This window comes from Eutrigla gurnardus, assembly GCF_963514095.1.
Source record: "Eutrigla gurnardus genome assembly, chromosome: 1".
Taxonomy (NCBI): domain Eukaryota; kingdom Metazoa; phylum Chordata; class Actinopteri; order Perciformes; family Triglidae; genus Eutrigla; species Eutrigla gurnardus.
Genome location: NC_139915.1, coordinates 34,428,965 through 34,444,562, shown reverse-complemented (window position 1 = coordinate 34,444,562; position 15,598 = coordinate 34,428,965). Strand labels below are relative to the sequence as shown.

General features: G+C 42.8%; 3 protein-coding genes across 4 annotated transcripts in view; all 3 read right to left on the bottom strand.

Moving 5' to 3' along the window:
• The window catches only part of LOC311026858 (uncharacterized protein), a 52,668-nt gene extending 40,093 nt beyond the window's left edge, over nucleotides 1-12,575 (bottom strand). Inside the window, exons 1-12 of one of the 2 annotated variants that reach the window (XM_084030557.1) lie at nucleotides 12,290-12,575; nucleotides 12,006-12,107; nucleotides 10,989-11,221; nucleotides 10,637-10,815; nucleotides 10,434-10,527; nucleotides 9,997-10,341; nucleotides 9,782-9,899; nucleotides 9,199-9,290; nucleotides 8,752-8,866; nucleotides 8,018-8,290; nucleotides 7,729-7,882; nucleotides 6,673-7,641 (exon numbers count right to left, since the gene is read on the bottom strand). In XM_084030557.1, the coding sequence (XP_083886683.1) occupies nucleotides 7,746-7,882; nucleotides 8,018-8,290; nucleotides 8,752-8,866; nucleotides 9,199-9,290; nucleotides 9,782-9,899; nucleotides 9,997-10,341; nucleotides 10,434-10,527; nucleotides 10,637-10,815; nucleotides 10,989-11,221; nucleotides 12,006-12,107; nucleotides 12,290-12,518 (1,917 nt within the window). In that variant the 5' untranslated portion in view covers nucleotides 12,519-12,575 and the 3' untranslated portion in view covers nucleotides 6,673-7,641; nucleotides 7,729-7,745. Of the gene's footprint in view, nucleotides 1-6,672; nucleotides 7,642-7,728; nucleotides 7,883-8,017; nucleotides 8,291-8,751; nucleotides 8,867-9,198; nucleotides 9,291-9,781; nucleotides 9,900-9,996; nucleotides 10,342-10,433; nucleotides 10,528-10,636; nucleotides 10,816-10,988; nucleotides 11,222-12,005; nucleotides 12,108-12,289 lie in introns of those variants that run through there. The other variant, XM_084030558.1, reaches the window with a different exon arrangement.
• The window catches only part of LOC311010642 (neoverrucotoxin subunit beta-like), a gene marked incomplete at its 5' end in the record, with an annotated part of 88,870 nt that overhangs the window by 2,355 nt on the left and 70,917 nt on the right, over nucleotides 1-15,598 (bottom strand). The gene's annotated exons all lie outside the window — the stretch shown is intronic.
• LOC311028971 (stonustoxin subunit alpha-like) overlaps nucleotides 1-15,598 on the bottom strand; it is a 59,448-nt gene that overhangs the window by 29,544 nt on the left and 14,306 nt on the right. The window lies entirely within an intron of this gene.

The following is a 15,598-nucleotide window of genomic DNA, read 5'->3' as shown; positions in this document are numbered from 1 at the left end:
TCTGGTCTCTGGACTAATGTAAGCTACTATCTAGACCTCTGGGGGACCACAGTCTCTGGTTCCTCACATAGTCTGGTCTCTGGACTAATGTGAGCTACTATCTTGCCCTCTGGGGGACCACAGTCTCTGGTTCCTCACATAGTCTGGTCTCTGGACTAATGTGAGCTACTATCTAGACCTCTGGGGGACCACAGTCTCTGGTTCCTCACATAGTCTGGTCTCTGGACTAATGTGGTCTACTATCTAGACCTCTGGGGGACCACAGGCAGTCTCTGGTTCCTCACATAGTCTGGTCTCTGGACTAATGTGAGCTACTATCTAGACCTCTGGGGGACCACAGTCTCTGGTTCCTCACATAGTCTGGTCTCTGGACTAATGTGAGCTACTATCTAGACCTCTGGGGGACCACAGTCTCTGGTTCCTCACATAGTCTGGTCTCTGGACTAATGTGGTCTACTATCTAGACCTCTGGGGGACCACAGACAGTCTCTGGTTCCTCACATAGTCTGGTCTCTGGACTAATGTGAGCTACTATCTAGACCTCTGGGGGACCACAGACAGTCTCTGGTTCCTCACATAGTCTGGTCTCTGGACTAATGTGAGCTACTATCTAGACCTCTGGGGGACCACAGTCTCTGGTTCCTCACATAGTCTGGTCTCTGGACTAATGTGAGCTACTATCTAGACCTCTGGGGGACCACAGTCTCTGGTTCCTCACATAGTCTGGTCTCTGGACTAATGTGGTCTACTATCTAGACCTCTGGGGGACCACAGACAGTCTCTGGTTCCTCACATAGTCTGGTCTCTGGACTAATGTGAGCTACTATCTAGACCTCTGGGGGACCACAGTCTCTGGTTCCTCACATAGTCTGGTCTCTGGACTAATGTGAGCTACTATCTAGACCTCTGGGGGACCACAGTCTCTGGTTCCTCACATAGTCTGGTCTCTGGACTAATGTGAGCTACTATCTAGACCTCTGGGGGACCACAGTCTCTGGTTCCTCACATAGTCTGGTCTCTGGACTAATGTGAGCTATACTATCTAGACCTCTGGGGGACCACAGTCTCTGGTTCCTCACATAGTCTGGTCTCTGGACTAATGTGAGCTACTATCTAGACCTCTGGGGGACCACAGTCTCTGGTTCCTCCACATAGTCTGGTCTCTGGACTAATGTGAGCTACTATCTAGACCTCTGGGGGACCACAGTGTTAAAATAATTACCCGTTGGTATAGAACTGGAGGAAGGAGATCGGAGTCAGCTCAAGGTCCAAACAGGGATTTAATCTTGATCAAGAGGAGAATTCACAGAACAACATGCTGGTCTGTTGCAAAGTGTAGACTCAACGTGTTGTGAGTCAAACATGATATTTATCCATCTTCTTGTGGGTGTGTTTTCACTCAGTTCACAGGGATGGAAGTTGTAAACTCAAATGTTTAACTTAACCTTGCATGGGTCACAAACCCTACCTGGGTCATAAACCACAACTATGTCGCAAGGCACACATGGGTTGCAAAACACACACAAATGGCCACAGGCCACAGGTCACAGGTCACAGGACACATTTACATTCACACCAAACCTTCTCATGTGTAAGTCTTCAGTTCAGATATCTCTCATCAAGAAGTACAAAATTTCCATATCACACTTCAGCTCTGATGGGGTCTTAACCAAATATATAAACACCAAAGCATCTGAGACTAAGTGTATGGAAGTATGTTGGGTTCTATAGTGGAGATGGAAAAGTAACTAACAAAGCAAAAACAAAACAATTTGAATAAATTGCGTGTCATTTCCAATTTGTTTGAACTTGATTTTTTGAAAAAGTGACAGCCCTCATACGCATTCATTCATTCATTCATTCATCCATACACTAGAATACGCCCTATGAATTGATGTATCTGTGGTTTTACTTAAAGATGATGATGGAGTATTACTTACACATTTACTTTGCCATATACTGTACATTAATACTTGTTATTATATAACATAGCTGCACACACAGTCTTAGTGTGTTCACACATGGACCCTTTCAGCCCTCAAAGTGAACTGAGAGCAGTGACTCAGCAATTTTTGGCATAAGGAACACTCCAAGCAAACTCAGACCCCTCTTGAAGTGAACCAAACTGAGACCACATGAGAACATGTAGTACACGCCAGCCTAAAGGTAGTCTTCTAGCTCACGTTTGGCCGTATGACATATGAGGCTAACAATGTAGCCAGCTTTGCCCTATACATTTGCTAATTTGTCATTTGGTTTATTTGGTTAATTTTATGTGGTGTTGGCCAAACTGCAGTCATTTTGTTCCAAGTGAAAACTGCTGTACCCATAATTAACCAAACTCAGTCCTCTTAAAATGGGCCGTGAAGCGGACTGAAGAAATTAACTCTGGCCCCCTTGTGTTCACATAATGAGTTCACTTAAAGAGGACTCAGATCACTGGCTAGTCCACTTCAGCTCTGATGGGGTCTTAAGACCAATTCAGGGTTACACATTGACGCAGAGTGCAGAGGGCTCCGTGGTGCTAGCCAGATACTATTGTAAGGGTCCACCTACCACATTGCCGTGCTCCCTACTGTTGTGGCAATGAATTGCATAGCGACACGGTTAACCCGACAGAACTTCAAAGGTCCCATGACTGTGTCCAAGCGACTGGGTGTCCAGTGTGTTGGGTCATTTGCCGTTGTTATACTGGGCAGCCAGCTGCCAGTTCTGCCGTCGTTTTTGTGGTTAGGTCCACAGATATAAACAGACGGCGGTATACTGGGGTCTGTTTTGGACAGCCAATTTGATGCCTGGGAGGGTACACTTATTGCCGTGCTTCACGTCACATCACATGTTTATGCCAACTTCAATGGCAGCCAAGTGGGAGCTTTTTGGAAAAGAAGGAATATCACACCTCCCTTTTAGATAGACAAGGCGGCAGATTGCAGCCTTTACCTTGCTGCAAATGTGCCACCTGGTCTATCTAAAAGGGGCTATTATGTAACCATGAATTGGACCTCAGTCCTCTTTCTGTTCCCACTTCTCCTCCCCTCTGGAGATCTCTGCTGCAGTATGGGTCCAGTAGTTCAAAGTCACTGTTTGACAAACAGCACAGAAAATAAACCAAACCTTTATTTATCAGCTTCAGACGACATATATTCAAACTTGAGTCAGAAGACTAGTTGTTGGCTGGTCTGCATGTTCCAGCGGTCTATGGGAAGGTTCGTGTTGTTAACAGTACATAAAACGTGAACCGTACTATGGACTATGAAGCTAACTGGTCTCTGTGAAGGGGTCTGATTTCGGTTGGAAGCCACATATTCACACAAAATCCCCACTGGTCTTGAGTTTGCTTTGAGAGCTGAAAGGGACCAACTGTGAAAACAAATTATAAAAGGAATGACCGAGAAAACTATTTAGTGCAACACAATAGCATATTTCTATATTGTATATGCTGTGTGTAAGATGACTTGTGCACTATTTACAGTGACAGAATCTGGGAGGACACCTGGGAGCCAGCCAGCACGTTCCACTCCTAAATCACCACCTCCCTACCAACCAGTTATTGAGTTATTGAGATTCTACTTTCCTACTGTTTGTTTTGTATGCATGTCTATTTGTTCACATTTGGATGAATAATAAAGTATTTTGTTGATTATTCCCTGAAAAGTCTTTGCTTGCCCCTATGTTCTGTAACTTTTTTGGCTCTATCCTTTACATCTTTTGTGCTGTATTTCATGGAAAAAGGTAGATAGCAGAAAGTCGCGTGCAGTGACAGAACAAGTACCAAATTTGGCAGTAATTGGATAATAGGAAATATTATATGGAAAAAAATAGGGAAGTGAATTGAAATCTCACAGCGTCTGAAGCGCCACACAGAAAGGCCATTTTTTCATCTTATTTGCTTCATACAAACACAGATTGGTGTCAAATTTCGGAAATGATTTTTCTCATCCTCTGTGTCAACATACAGTGCATGACATAAGGTGATCAGACTTCAGAGATCAAAACCGGAGAAATGAGCCTGGGACAGCCGGGAACATTTCCAGTTTGGCCATCAATATCATTTAAAAGTGAAGGATTTCTTGTCGTAAAACCAGGGACAGAGGTAGTTCTCCTATGTTTCCCCTGATAATAGGGAATGTGCCCGGACACTGAGGACATCTATCTGGTCACCCTGGAATGACTTAACAGGTATGTGGTTTACTAAGGCCTATGATAGTGGTGGGAAATATAAGGCCTGGCCCTGCAAGGTAGGCCACATGTGGCCTGTTGTTAAATCCGGCCAATGTGTTCATGATCAAAGGCCTCAGGTCTGATTTGTCATCAAAGCGTTGCCTTATTCATGAAATACACTGCGCCCACACTTACTGTACAAGCAACCCTGCTGAAAGAAAACGCATAGAGCAGCACCAAAACACAACATATGCTGGTCTTGCTGGTGAAAAGTCTCTAGCAAGACCAGCATATGTTGTGTTTTGGTCCTGCTCTATGCGTTTTTTTTCAGCAGGGATGCTAACTATGAGTTAGCATAAGTCAGGCCACCTGGCCCGTCAGTAGTGTAGTTCTTCATATAAAAAGGTTTCCCACCCCCAGCCTATGACCTCTCAGGGACTGCTTGCAAGGGTGCCAGGCATGAAGCTTGTGGCAGCACTGGACTATTGTCTCCAGCATGCCCCCTCACCCAGTCTGTGCTCTGTTACTACGTTTTTCTTTTTCTGACATGGCAGGAATACGCTTCCATACAAATACAGAGTGATATATAGTCCAGGTAGTACAGTATTTGGAGTTGTAGGCAGTATTTTGTGAAAACCCACAACTACTGTGTATGTTGTGTTTTATACCCACCTACGGCAATATAAGAAGCTTTGAGCATCAGTTACTAAACTAATTACAGAATGTTTGTCAAACTGATTAAGATTTGGTGTGCACCTGGTTCAATTATAGTATAATTCAAAGTATATGAAAATCTGAAAGTGACAACATTGATGATGATTGGAATGGAAACAGCTTGGTCTTTTGAGTCCCAACCCTAACCCTAACCTTAATCCAGGCTTTCCTCCAAGCCTGTAGTACTGCCCTAGATTCTCAGCAGGATTGTAAGCTCTTAAAGTGACTCATGTTGATCACTAGTTCCACTAAAAAATCAAAAATAAACAAACAAACAAACAGCTTCATTTCATATACTGGGCCTTCAAAGTGCTCTCTGAAACTAAGCCTGGGATGGTGCGTGTCCATGAAGCGAAACAATTAAAACTTTGCTGTGGAGCTAAACCAAATACACCATTGGAAAGGTCTTGACCTGGAGAGTAACATATGTCAGTAGGAAGATTCTACATGCCTCCTGCTTTGAAATGTTGACCTTTGAACCTTGACCTTGGTGCAAGTTTGAAGGCTTATAATTCAGCAAAAAAAGGGGCTACAGACATAGTAGAAACTGTTCTGGAGAACTCCTGATCTCAGCTATCATGTGAGTAAAGTCGCCAACGGGGGGCGCTGTCAAATATGGTTGAAATTAATTTTCACCCATTTAACAAATAGATTTTTTAAATTTGATTACACATATGTGTTCACCATCCCCTTAAACTGCTCAGTGTACTCTCAATTCAGTATTTACAACTTCAATTTCTAGGAAAAACACTAATATTAAACAAAAACTACAATTCCCTACAGGCCCGCCATTTAGCTTGATACAGATCAGCCTCATAGTTGTAGTACTTCCGGTTTCTGAATTAGGATTGGAGATAGGGTTGTAAAATGATATATCTACTGAATATATGAAATAAGCAGTGCAGCCGAACGAGTAATTACACTGCATCTAGATGATACATATCAACAAAAAGTGAATATGTTTTTTTATTTCAGATATTTAAGCCAAAACAGTAGTCGAACGCGGGCGGGGGATCCGGGCCGACGGCCGAGTGCCCGCTGTCGGCTGTCCTCTAGTGTCCAGACACCCTTGGGGGTGGAGCCTTCTACGTGTGTGTGTGTGTGTGTGTGTGTGTGTGTGTGTGTGTGCGCGTGTGTGTGTGTGTGTGTGTGTGTGAGAAGGGGGCGACTTCATGAACACAAGATCTCGATCAGTTTGAAATAAATGACAGTTTTGTTTGTCTGGGTCCAGACTGATACCAGGCGATGGTTTTGTAACAGATAACGCACTATTTTATACAGTCTATGGTAACGCTGTTGAGGTATGTGGAGGTTATCATAAAAAGACATGTGACGAAAACACTTCCGGACAGCGGGTCCTCGGTTCTCCAATGGGAATGAGTTAATAGTAGCCTACATATAATACATGATATATACAATGATAAAATAATTGTTTCGTTGTTGAAATAATTATTAAGTATTGAAAGGATCTACCAGCCTGAGATGTTTGAAAAAAGCCAAAAGATTTACTCATCTATTGTCCCAAATACACATTCTAGATGTAAAGCTAAAAGACATGTTGACTGTGGGCTCATGGGGATTCTACAGTAGTAACTGGTTGATCCCTCTCTTTGGACTTATCTTACCTTGTTCTTATAGGTGTTACTCCACAATGATTAATCAATTATGTAACTGTGGATGAGCGTGGGTGTGTATACATTTAGCTATGTGAGCAGGGTGTACTCTTCCTCTTTTCCAGGTATCGACTTCAGCTCACTGAGACACTGTTATGGATGCGCAATGAAAGTCAAGACAAGGAACATTTAAGTAGATTTACTTGCAACATGAATTTGTGACCATCACAGGAAAACAGAGTCAGTATCAGCAGTAAAGATGATTACATAAGATTAACAAACTGGCAAGATCTTCAGGGCACAACATTAAAATAAGGCCTAATTCGATTATGAAAGTCACAGCATGGGCTCAGAGTCAGGATACAAAACAACCTATGAACAGTGTGACATACCGACCACAGGACCACATAACAAGAATAACTCAGACAAATGTAAAAAGTGAAGAGCATGTCAAGTGATTACAAGGGACTGGTAGGGCCTGACCCTGTGATACATTGACCTTGAGGGGCAGCTATGGAGTGTTTTGCAGTGGTGGTAGTGCAAAAGTAGACAGTGCAGGGATTCAATCAGTGCAAAGCTGTGTATGTTGTTAAATATGACTATGTGAGTGTGAACATAAAAGAATTCCTGAACAAAAATAATACAAAGAAGGTAAGATAAATAGAACAACAGACACAGGAAAGATAATACAAGTCAACAGGGGTAAATGTTTGGAGCACAGTCCAGATTGTGTAGAGTGGCTAATGTAGCCTGTAAGACGGTGAGATGGATAGTGGATACTAGAAAAAGTGATGTGATGGTTGGGGCAGAAAGAGACTTTTCTCTGCAGCTGATGTGATGAACTTCAGCTCCATGCCAAAAACAGAGCCAGCACTCCTTAGCCGCCTGTCCTAGTGGCCCTCTTCTTAATGCTGCCTCCCCAGCACACAACAGCATAAAAAAGACTCTGGCCATGACAGTGCTGTTTAGTCTTGTTCACAGTCACTCCCGGTATGGTCCTCAGAATCACTGTCAAAGCTGATGTTCTGTTCCGTCAGAACTTGCACGTAACACTTCTTTGCATGCTTTGACATGCTGTTGCTTGCTTTTAACTTCTTCGACGTCATGCTGTGTAGACCTAGGATCCCATCTTGTTGCAGGCCCCACGTCTCACCTTACACGTAAAAACACATAGAGCCTTTATTCAATAGAAACTTTCAGATATATTGTAATGTATGCCAAATATAACTACAATACATACCTGATGTCATATTCATGTCATATGTCTGCACGGGTGCAAAGACACCTCCAATGATTATGCATTTCTGCAACAAGAATCCTCTTCTCCTCCTCGAGTCTCCTCACTGCCATCACCAGGTCAAAAACCTTCCTCTTCATCCTTAGATCTACAGAGTCTGGAATACATAGATGAAACATAAGTCAGTTGTATTTAAGACTAGTATTTAAAGATTTTCTGGGGTTACAATCAAAGCATGACAGATTGTGTGCCACTATGTGACTATTTCACATCAACGGAATTGTGTACATACCAGCGTGTGGAAGCTGCCATGGCCAAACCACCTCGTCAGACAGAATGGTGTCCAGGCTCAGGTTTTCTGTGTTTGGAACCATGGCGTTGTATTTTTCCACAGCTGAACTTAAGATTTTTTTTTCCTCCCGGATCTTTCGGCGGATCCGAGCACGTCCTTTGCAACCGTCATTGTCTTTGTAAAGACGCAGGGACCTCCTCTTAACACTAGCGACCAGCTCCTCGATTCGGCTGGTCACAGCAGCAACATCAGCATCATTTGGGGATGTCGTTGCTGAGAAGAAGAAATGAAGATATAAGAAACATGCTTCTTGATTTCATGAAAAAATAGTATTTCTGGTGTATGGGCAAGCGAGCCTCAACAATCTCTGTAACTGAGAGGCTACACTTGTAGCTAAGGTTGAGTATAGTTAGGTTAGATCTTTATTGTCCCCATGGCGATAATCTTTTGCACAAGTCATCAGCAATCAGAGTATGTGCTCTTCCACTACGATTACAATGAACCTCTTTGGAACTGCAGCCAAGCTTAGTCAGTTTAGTAGACCTGACACACAGGTTTAAGGCTACGTGCAGTTGCTACAAGCTAAATTCAAACCATGAAAAGAAATTCACAGTGATAGAGCTATTAAAAGAAGCTTGTGTCGATGACAAGACAAAACAAATGTGTTTATACTTTCATAATTCTACAAGCACAGAAGTGATACATCCAGCAGCATATCAAACAGTATATTCTACCTTCTGCCCACTCATTGACATCAATGGTCCAGCTCTCCAGTTGTTTGTCTATGATGTCCATTTCCATTTTCAGAGCCTCCAAGTTATGCAGCTGGCTTCGCAGGGTTGTTGTGGCCTTTAAACACAAATAAAAAAGGACAATGTGGGAATTGCCTACAACGTTGAATATTCTTGATAAGGAATGTAAAGTGCCTTCACTATTAGAAAACCACATACAATTAATACTGATTAAATATACAGTATATTCGTATATACATGGACTATCAATATATGTGGTATGAAATATGTGTCAATTACATTTTATATCAAGACACAAAATACAATTGACACTACATATAGAACCATCCGTATATTCCACTGTATCTGGGCAAGTCTATATTTTTGTGATATATGCCACTTTGACAATATTGTTATGCATGTTGCAGAAGGGAAAACTGGTGTCTTTACCTTCTGATATCGGCGGGCAAGCGTGGAAGCCAAGTTGTCAAACTTGTGCTGGTTCCAGCGCATGGCCATGATCGTCAGCATGTCTATGCGTCCTGCAAACATCAAACATATGAGATGATCATCCTTCTTTCAAAAAGCAGTAGTAGAAGAAACTGTGCAGACTTGTTGGGTACCACAAACTTTTCCCAGATAATAAATCACAGTATAGTACTATGGTACCAACCCGCTGTCTTGTTCCATTTGACTACTCACCCATGAAAGGGCTAGTGGGGAAATAGCACAGGATAGTGAAGAAATAGCATGAAACAGTGGCGCAGGACAGTAGGCAAATGGCAGAGAGCACTATGGCAGGACAGTAGGTGAATGGTATGGTATGCCCAACCAACAACAGTACAGTACATTTCTTTTTATCACATTGCCCCTCATTATCCTCACTTTAAATAACATAGGATGATGGTATTGTAATCCATCCATCCATCTGTGTTGAATATTCTAAGCTTTATATTTTCAGAGTCAGCATATATGCATGAGCTCAAAGTGGCTCACCATTGTCATCAGGATCAAATTGTACTGGTTACCATACCTGCTTTTGACATGTGCTTGGTTGTAACAGCAATCCTCGAGAGGAAGGCGTTGCACTGCTCCACCTCCTCCCCAAGAGTGGAACCAGCCCCCTCCTGATACGCTCCGCTCCATTTCACCTTTAAAAAGAAAACAAGAAAAGAAAACCTAAATGGCAACAATCTTATGCAGGTTTTCAGGGAACAGAACATCTCACTGACAATCATTTTTTCTTACCTCACATTTGAAATCGTGGGCTTTGGCATGAAACACTGAAAGAAATGGCCTCATGGTGAGGAGATGCTGAAGCTCAGGGCATTTCTCTGCCACTCTTCGGAGGTAAGGCCAGTACTTACATGCCACATCCATGGCACAAAATGTCACTGGCTTACAGGCCATTTCTTTTTGGAGGAACAGGGGGTAGGCAAAAATCTCCCCCCTGAACATATTGAGGGCACGAAGAAGAACCCCATGACGACACACAGCGAGTTCCAGGCCCTCCTCGTCTGTTTTCCCTGATGACTTAGTAGATGTTTCACGTGCCGCTGACCACTGCCCTCCACAGATACCTCTTCCAGAGGCCTACAACATGGAAGATGGTTAACAGTCCAAACTTGTTCAAAAAATGCCCTCTTTGTTTTCTAGGTAAATATAATGAAGTTGTGCAAGTTTACATGACTGGTTGAGGAATGGACATAGTCCACGAATCTTGAAACGTCATCATCTTTTGCAATGAAGACGCCATCAAAGATGGCTGGTTCCTCAGATCTAAATAAAAGACATACTTAGACTTTCAATATTCATATGATTTTCAAATTCACAACAGTTACTTTCAAAATGATGAGCTGTCTATGCAAACACAAGATTTAGTAATTACCTTGCAGCACTCTTGAACCTATAGTGCTTGCGGTTCCCATCAACTGAGACCGCAAGCATGTCTGGGCTGCACGCTGGGCAGTCGAAGTGGTCCTCCCTGCACAATTTCTCCACTTGGTATCGGACGGCCTCCCACTCCAAAAAGCTGGTTCGGAAGCTGTCTGCTGTGATGTTCCCAGTCTGATTCAAAAGAGAACAGTAACAGAGAACAAGAAATTAAAGAACTTAGACAAAGGGTCGCAGGTGTATAAATGTTAATGTAGTGTAATATAGTGTTAATGTTCATGTATCATGATCATATCATATAACTCACAGTATTATCTCTTGAGTTACTTAACTTATTTAATACTTACACGGCCAAAGCGGATAGTCCGTCTGTCCAGCATTCTTAAAAATGCTTGGCTTGACATCCCTGGTGCTGCCATCTTCACCTCTTCAAAAGAATAAAGGATGTCCAAAGCATATACCGTTGCAAAGTGAGAGGTGGCAGGCCAGTAGTCATTGGAGACCATGTCATCCAGTCCAGGAGTCCATGAGGCTTCACAAGCCTCGCATCGAATCTCAGGCAATTTGAGATCATATCGCCCTGGAAAAAAAAGAAATATATATATGTAAGGCACAGCCGAGCTAGTATGTGCTTATGTTTGTTATTTAGCAGACGCTTTTGTCTAAAGCGACATACAAAAATACAACAATCAAAATTAACATCAATTTGTCATTTTAATTATTATGTAAATCATAAAATAAGCTTAGGAGAGAATAAAAAGATATCAAATCCCAGGAAATAGGAACAGGTGCCAACATCAGTAACCCTCATTGATGTTGCAGGCGTTAAAAATCCATTTTGCAACAAACATCACTCATACAAACCGGATCATTTGAATGACATAACAGTCGCTCATTAGATGAGTGCAGTGGTCTAGATGGGGTGTAAGGTATGCGGTCACAACGTGAAGCGGAGTGGCCTTTACGCCTCGGAGTGCATTAACATTTTGATATTCGAACGTCGCAAAGTCCATTATCTTGCTTCTACCACTGTTGCCAAAAATTATGCTCATAAACTGTCAAAATGTGGTCAAAAACTTTATGAGATGTGCAAATATCTGAATTTTAATGCACAGTCTAACATCACAATGGGAGATTTAGCCAAACATTTGTATAATCACATACAGATAATACATTTGCGTCTGCATGATGCCGTCATATTAATATGTCATAATAATATGATATTAATATGTCATATTAAGATGACCCTAAGCGTCTTTGTGTTTAGAGTTGATATGGTGTGTGATCAGGAAATAGCTGTGGGTGACATTCTGCAGCCACTTTTACAGAATTGACCCCATCCCGACCCCTGAAGTTCTTCTTACCATTCATTGTAACCACAACGATGGACTTTCCTGCGATGACACGGGATGATCCTCGTGGACAGCTGCATATTTCTGCTGGCATCTCCAAAGGTATAAGACGCTCTTAGACAAAAAGAAACATGTATGAGAAATAAAGCACAACATATGTATTTACTGGCAGCTATTTTGAAACCAGGTAGGACTTCATGGCTTCATCAACTGATCAGAAATCAGTATTCAGTTTTCCAGGTGATAACTGGAAAAAATATAGTCTGAGAAGGGGACTCTCAAAAACTACAACTTACCACACTGGGTAAGAACACTCTCCACAACACAGGCTGTCGGAGGCAATGGTTCAAAGAAACCATGCATCATGGAATCCCTGTTGTGGAAGACTCGATCTCGATGGACCCTGATGTCACACTGGCCACAGAGGAAAGGGTGTGGTCGGCAGTCACAACAGCGGATAACTGCTGGATGGTCTGCACATTGTTGGCAGACTCGAGTTGCCACCTGCCGTTGTTTGCCCACCATGGTGTTGACCAGCCGGGATCTCTCTTTCGCCCACCACCCTGAGATCAGACTCTTTCCAGTCGACCGGTCGGTTGCGGCTTGAGGTGGTGTATCATCCACATACAGGTCCTTAGCCAGTGAGCACTCAAGCTCTTGAAGGAAAGACTCTGTTAAGACAATGCACAACACTGAAAACCAACGGCTTATAACAACACAAGATAATGGCATTGAATAACAGTCATTTTGAAATGTGTAATGTTATCTGTTATCTATTGATCAAACACAAAACAATCAAAACACAAAACTATGAAATGTACATTCCTATCGTAATAAATGAACATACTGTTTTGCATCAGTGCAGACAAAATAAAGAACATACCAGCAGTAACTGAAGGAAAGTTGCTGGTCACTTCCCCACTGGTTTCCAGAGCCCTGACAGGAGGAGAGACACCAGTCTTCAGAGTCTGGCTGTGACTGGGACCTGCTGTAGCAAAAAAGCTGTTGCTTTTTACACTCGATGACACAAACTTTTAACGTCTCAGTTTCCTTGATGCTAGGCACAGGTATGTAATAATAACCTCAGATATGTTCTAATTCAGACCCAAGACTTGTGATCATGTTGTATACCATTCCAAGATAAACTAGATCTGGAGATAAAGTCTACATTTCAATTAACACGAATGTAAAACAAATCTGACCTGCTTGTTTTCGGGATGATCTGGGTCTGCCATAAATAATGTTTCCATCGCAGTCCCTCTTAATCCACCTAACACCTTGATTGCGGTTTGATGGCTGGCTGGTGGATGGTTCTGCCTCCTGGTGCAAGCTGATGAGCTGTTGGAGGTTTTGGAGGTGAGCCTGATGTTCAGCCTGACCAACAAGGTCACTCAACTCCTTCTGGAGCCGGTTCGGCTCAGGATCAGACATTGTACAGGGAGGGAGAGAGGGCAGGTGAGGGGAGGGAGAGGGAGAGAGGGAGAGAGAGAGAGAGAGAGACACTGTAAGATAGTAAGAGAGAGAACAGAAAGTAGAGAGACTGACAAGATACAATACAAATGTGGCTCTTCAAAGTGCCTTTGTGTTGTTATAGGGTGCTGCTAATCAGTAGTTGGAAGTGACAGGGATAAGGGAACCTGTTGAGAAAGAGAAAAACAAATCAATATAATATAGAATAGATCACCAAACTACAAATTACAATATGAATACTTTAAGTGATGTGTAAGTCCATACTTCACATAAAATAGTTACAAATTCAGTTCACACAGATTAAAAATGAATAGTTTTTAATACACCATTTCAATAGTTCACGTTCAGTTCATTTTATTCAAGCTATAGAATGATCCTTAACCTAGCCCTATTATATGGTATCTTTGGTGTCCATGGATGTTTACCAGCTTGCAAATCATTGAATTGAAGTCTGGCAGTTGATGGCGTTGTGACATGAACTTGCCAGGGTTAACTTGAATCCAACATTTTTATTCAGATTTCAATCTCACATAGTCTGAGCTAGTTCAGTGACTAGCAACTAGATTGCATTCAGTTCATCGTTCTAGAAAACATAGCGTGTTCTCCTGGCTAACTATTAGCTAACTATGTGTAGCACTTAGGGTTGCCACCGGTGTGGACCCGCCACACCGGACCGAAAATCGGCGTCTTTGAGAGAGTCGGCGTCCGTGACATGAGTCTCCTTGGTGTGGTCGCTCGAATCGGCCCACGTCGGCGTTCATTTCAGCCGATTCAAATGTGTAATCCGCCATTCGAGTCGGTCATATTAAGTAGCCCGACTTCATTTACCGACGCGAGTCGGCCAGTCGGTGCGGTGTGGACCCGCCTAAGATGTTGTATATATCTATCCTATGAAATTGCATACAGTGCGCATAAACATTACCTAAAAAACACAACTACAAATGGCAACAACTTTACAGCATAATTTGCTTGCTTTTGATGAGGGCATGCTGTTTAATTATTTAAGCAGAATAGCAGGCAATACTTACGTGGGATGTCGAAAAACGCAATGGTCCTAAGGAGCGTCTCCATGCACGATAAATGATTGCCTGAAGGAAAAGATGTCTTCCTATTTATTTATTTGTTTGTTTGTAATCCAACTCCACTTACACCACAGCTAAATAAAAAACATATATACAGTCAAGATAAACACCTGTAACACAAAATGCATCACCTGAAACCGAAACTTCCAGCGCAGGCAAACCGCACGTTGGCTAACCCCCTTGCGTCAAAATCAACCGATGAGGGATTTGCGTTCAAATCAGATGACCCTCTGCGTCTATTTCCGACGCAGAGGGTCATCTGACTGATTTGAATGGAAATCCCTTTGCGTCACTGTCGGACGCAGAGACAGGTGACGCAAAGGGGATATGACCAATCGTCAGTATGTGACGAGTAGGGATGAGACTGTGTTGCAACAGCTGTGAAGAGGAGATTTCCATACTTGAAAGGGACAGTGAACCTTGCTCTCAAGTATGAGCAGTCAGACTCTGGAGCTTTGATGGGATTCTCAGATGCTGACTGGGCTGGTGATCAGGATGACCGTCACTCTACGACAGGCAATCTATTTCTACTGAGTGGAGGAGCGGTGAGCTGGCTCAGCAAGAAACAGGTAACAGTTGCACTTTCAACAGCAGAAGCTGAATACGTCGCACTCAGTCAAGCCGCTCAAGAAGCTATCTGGCTGAGACGATTACTGAGTGATCTTGGAATGGAGGCTACGTCCACAGTGATCCTGGAGGACAACCAAGGAGCCAGTGAACCACTCCAGGACTAAACACATAGACATCCGCTACCACTACACCCGTGAATGTGTGCAGAATGGACAAATAGAACTGCAATATTGTCCAACAAATGACATGAAAGCGGACATCTTGACCAAGCCACTGACTAAACAGAAGTTTGAGTATCTCAGGGGAGAGATTGGACTTTTCCCTGTTAGAGATTGGATGTGTAGAGTGGTTTGTGCTTGACAGGTGAACGCCGAACGCTGCCGGGTTAAAGCAAGTCTAAAAGCATGTGGAAAAGAGTTCCAGAAAGTGACTGTAAATGAAAAAAATTGGGTTTAAAGACAGATGGCCAGAGTTTAATTGCAA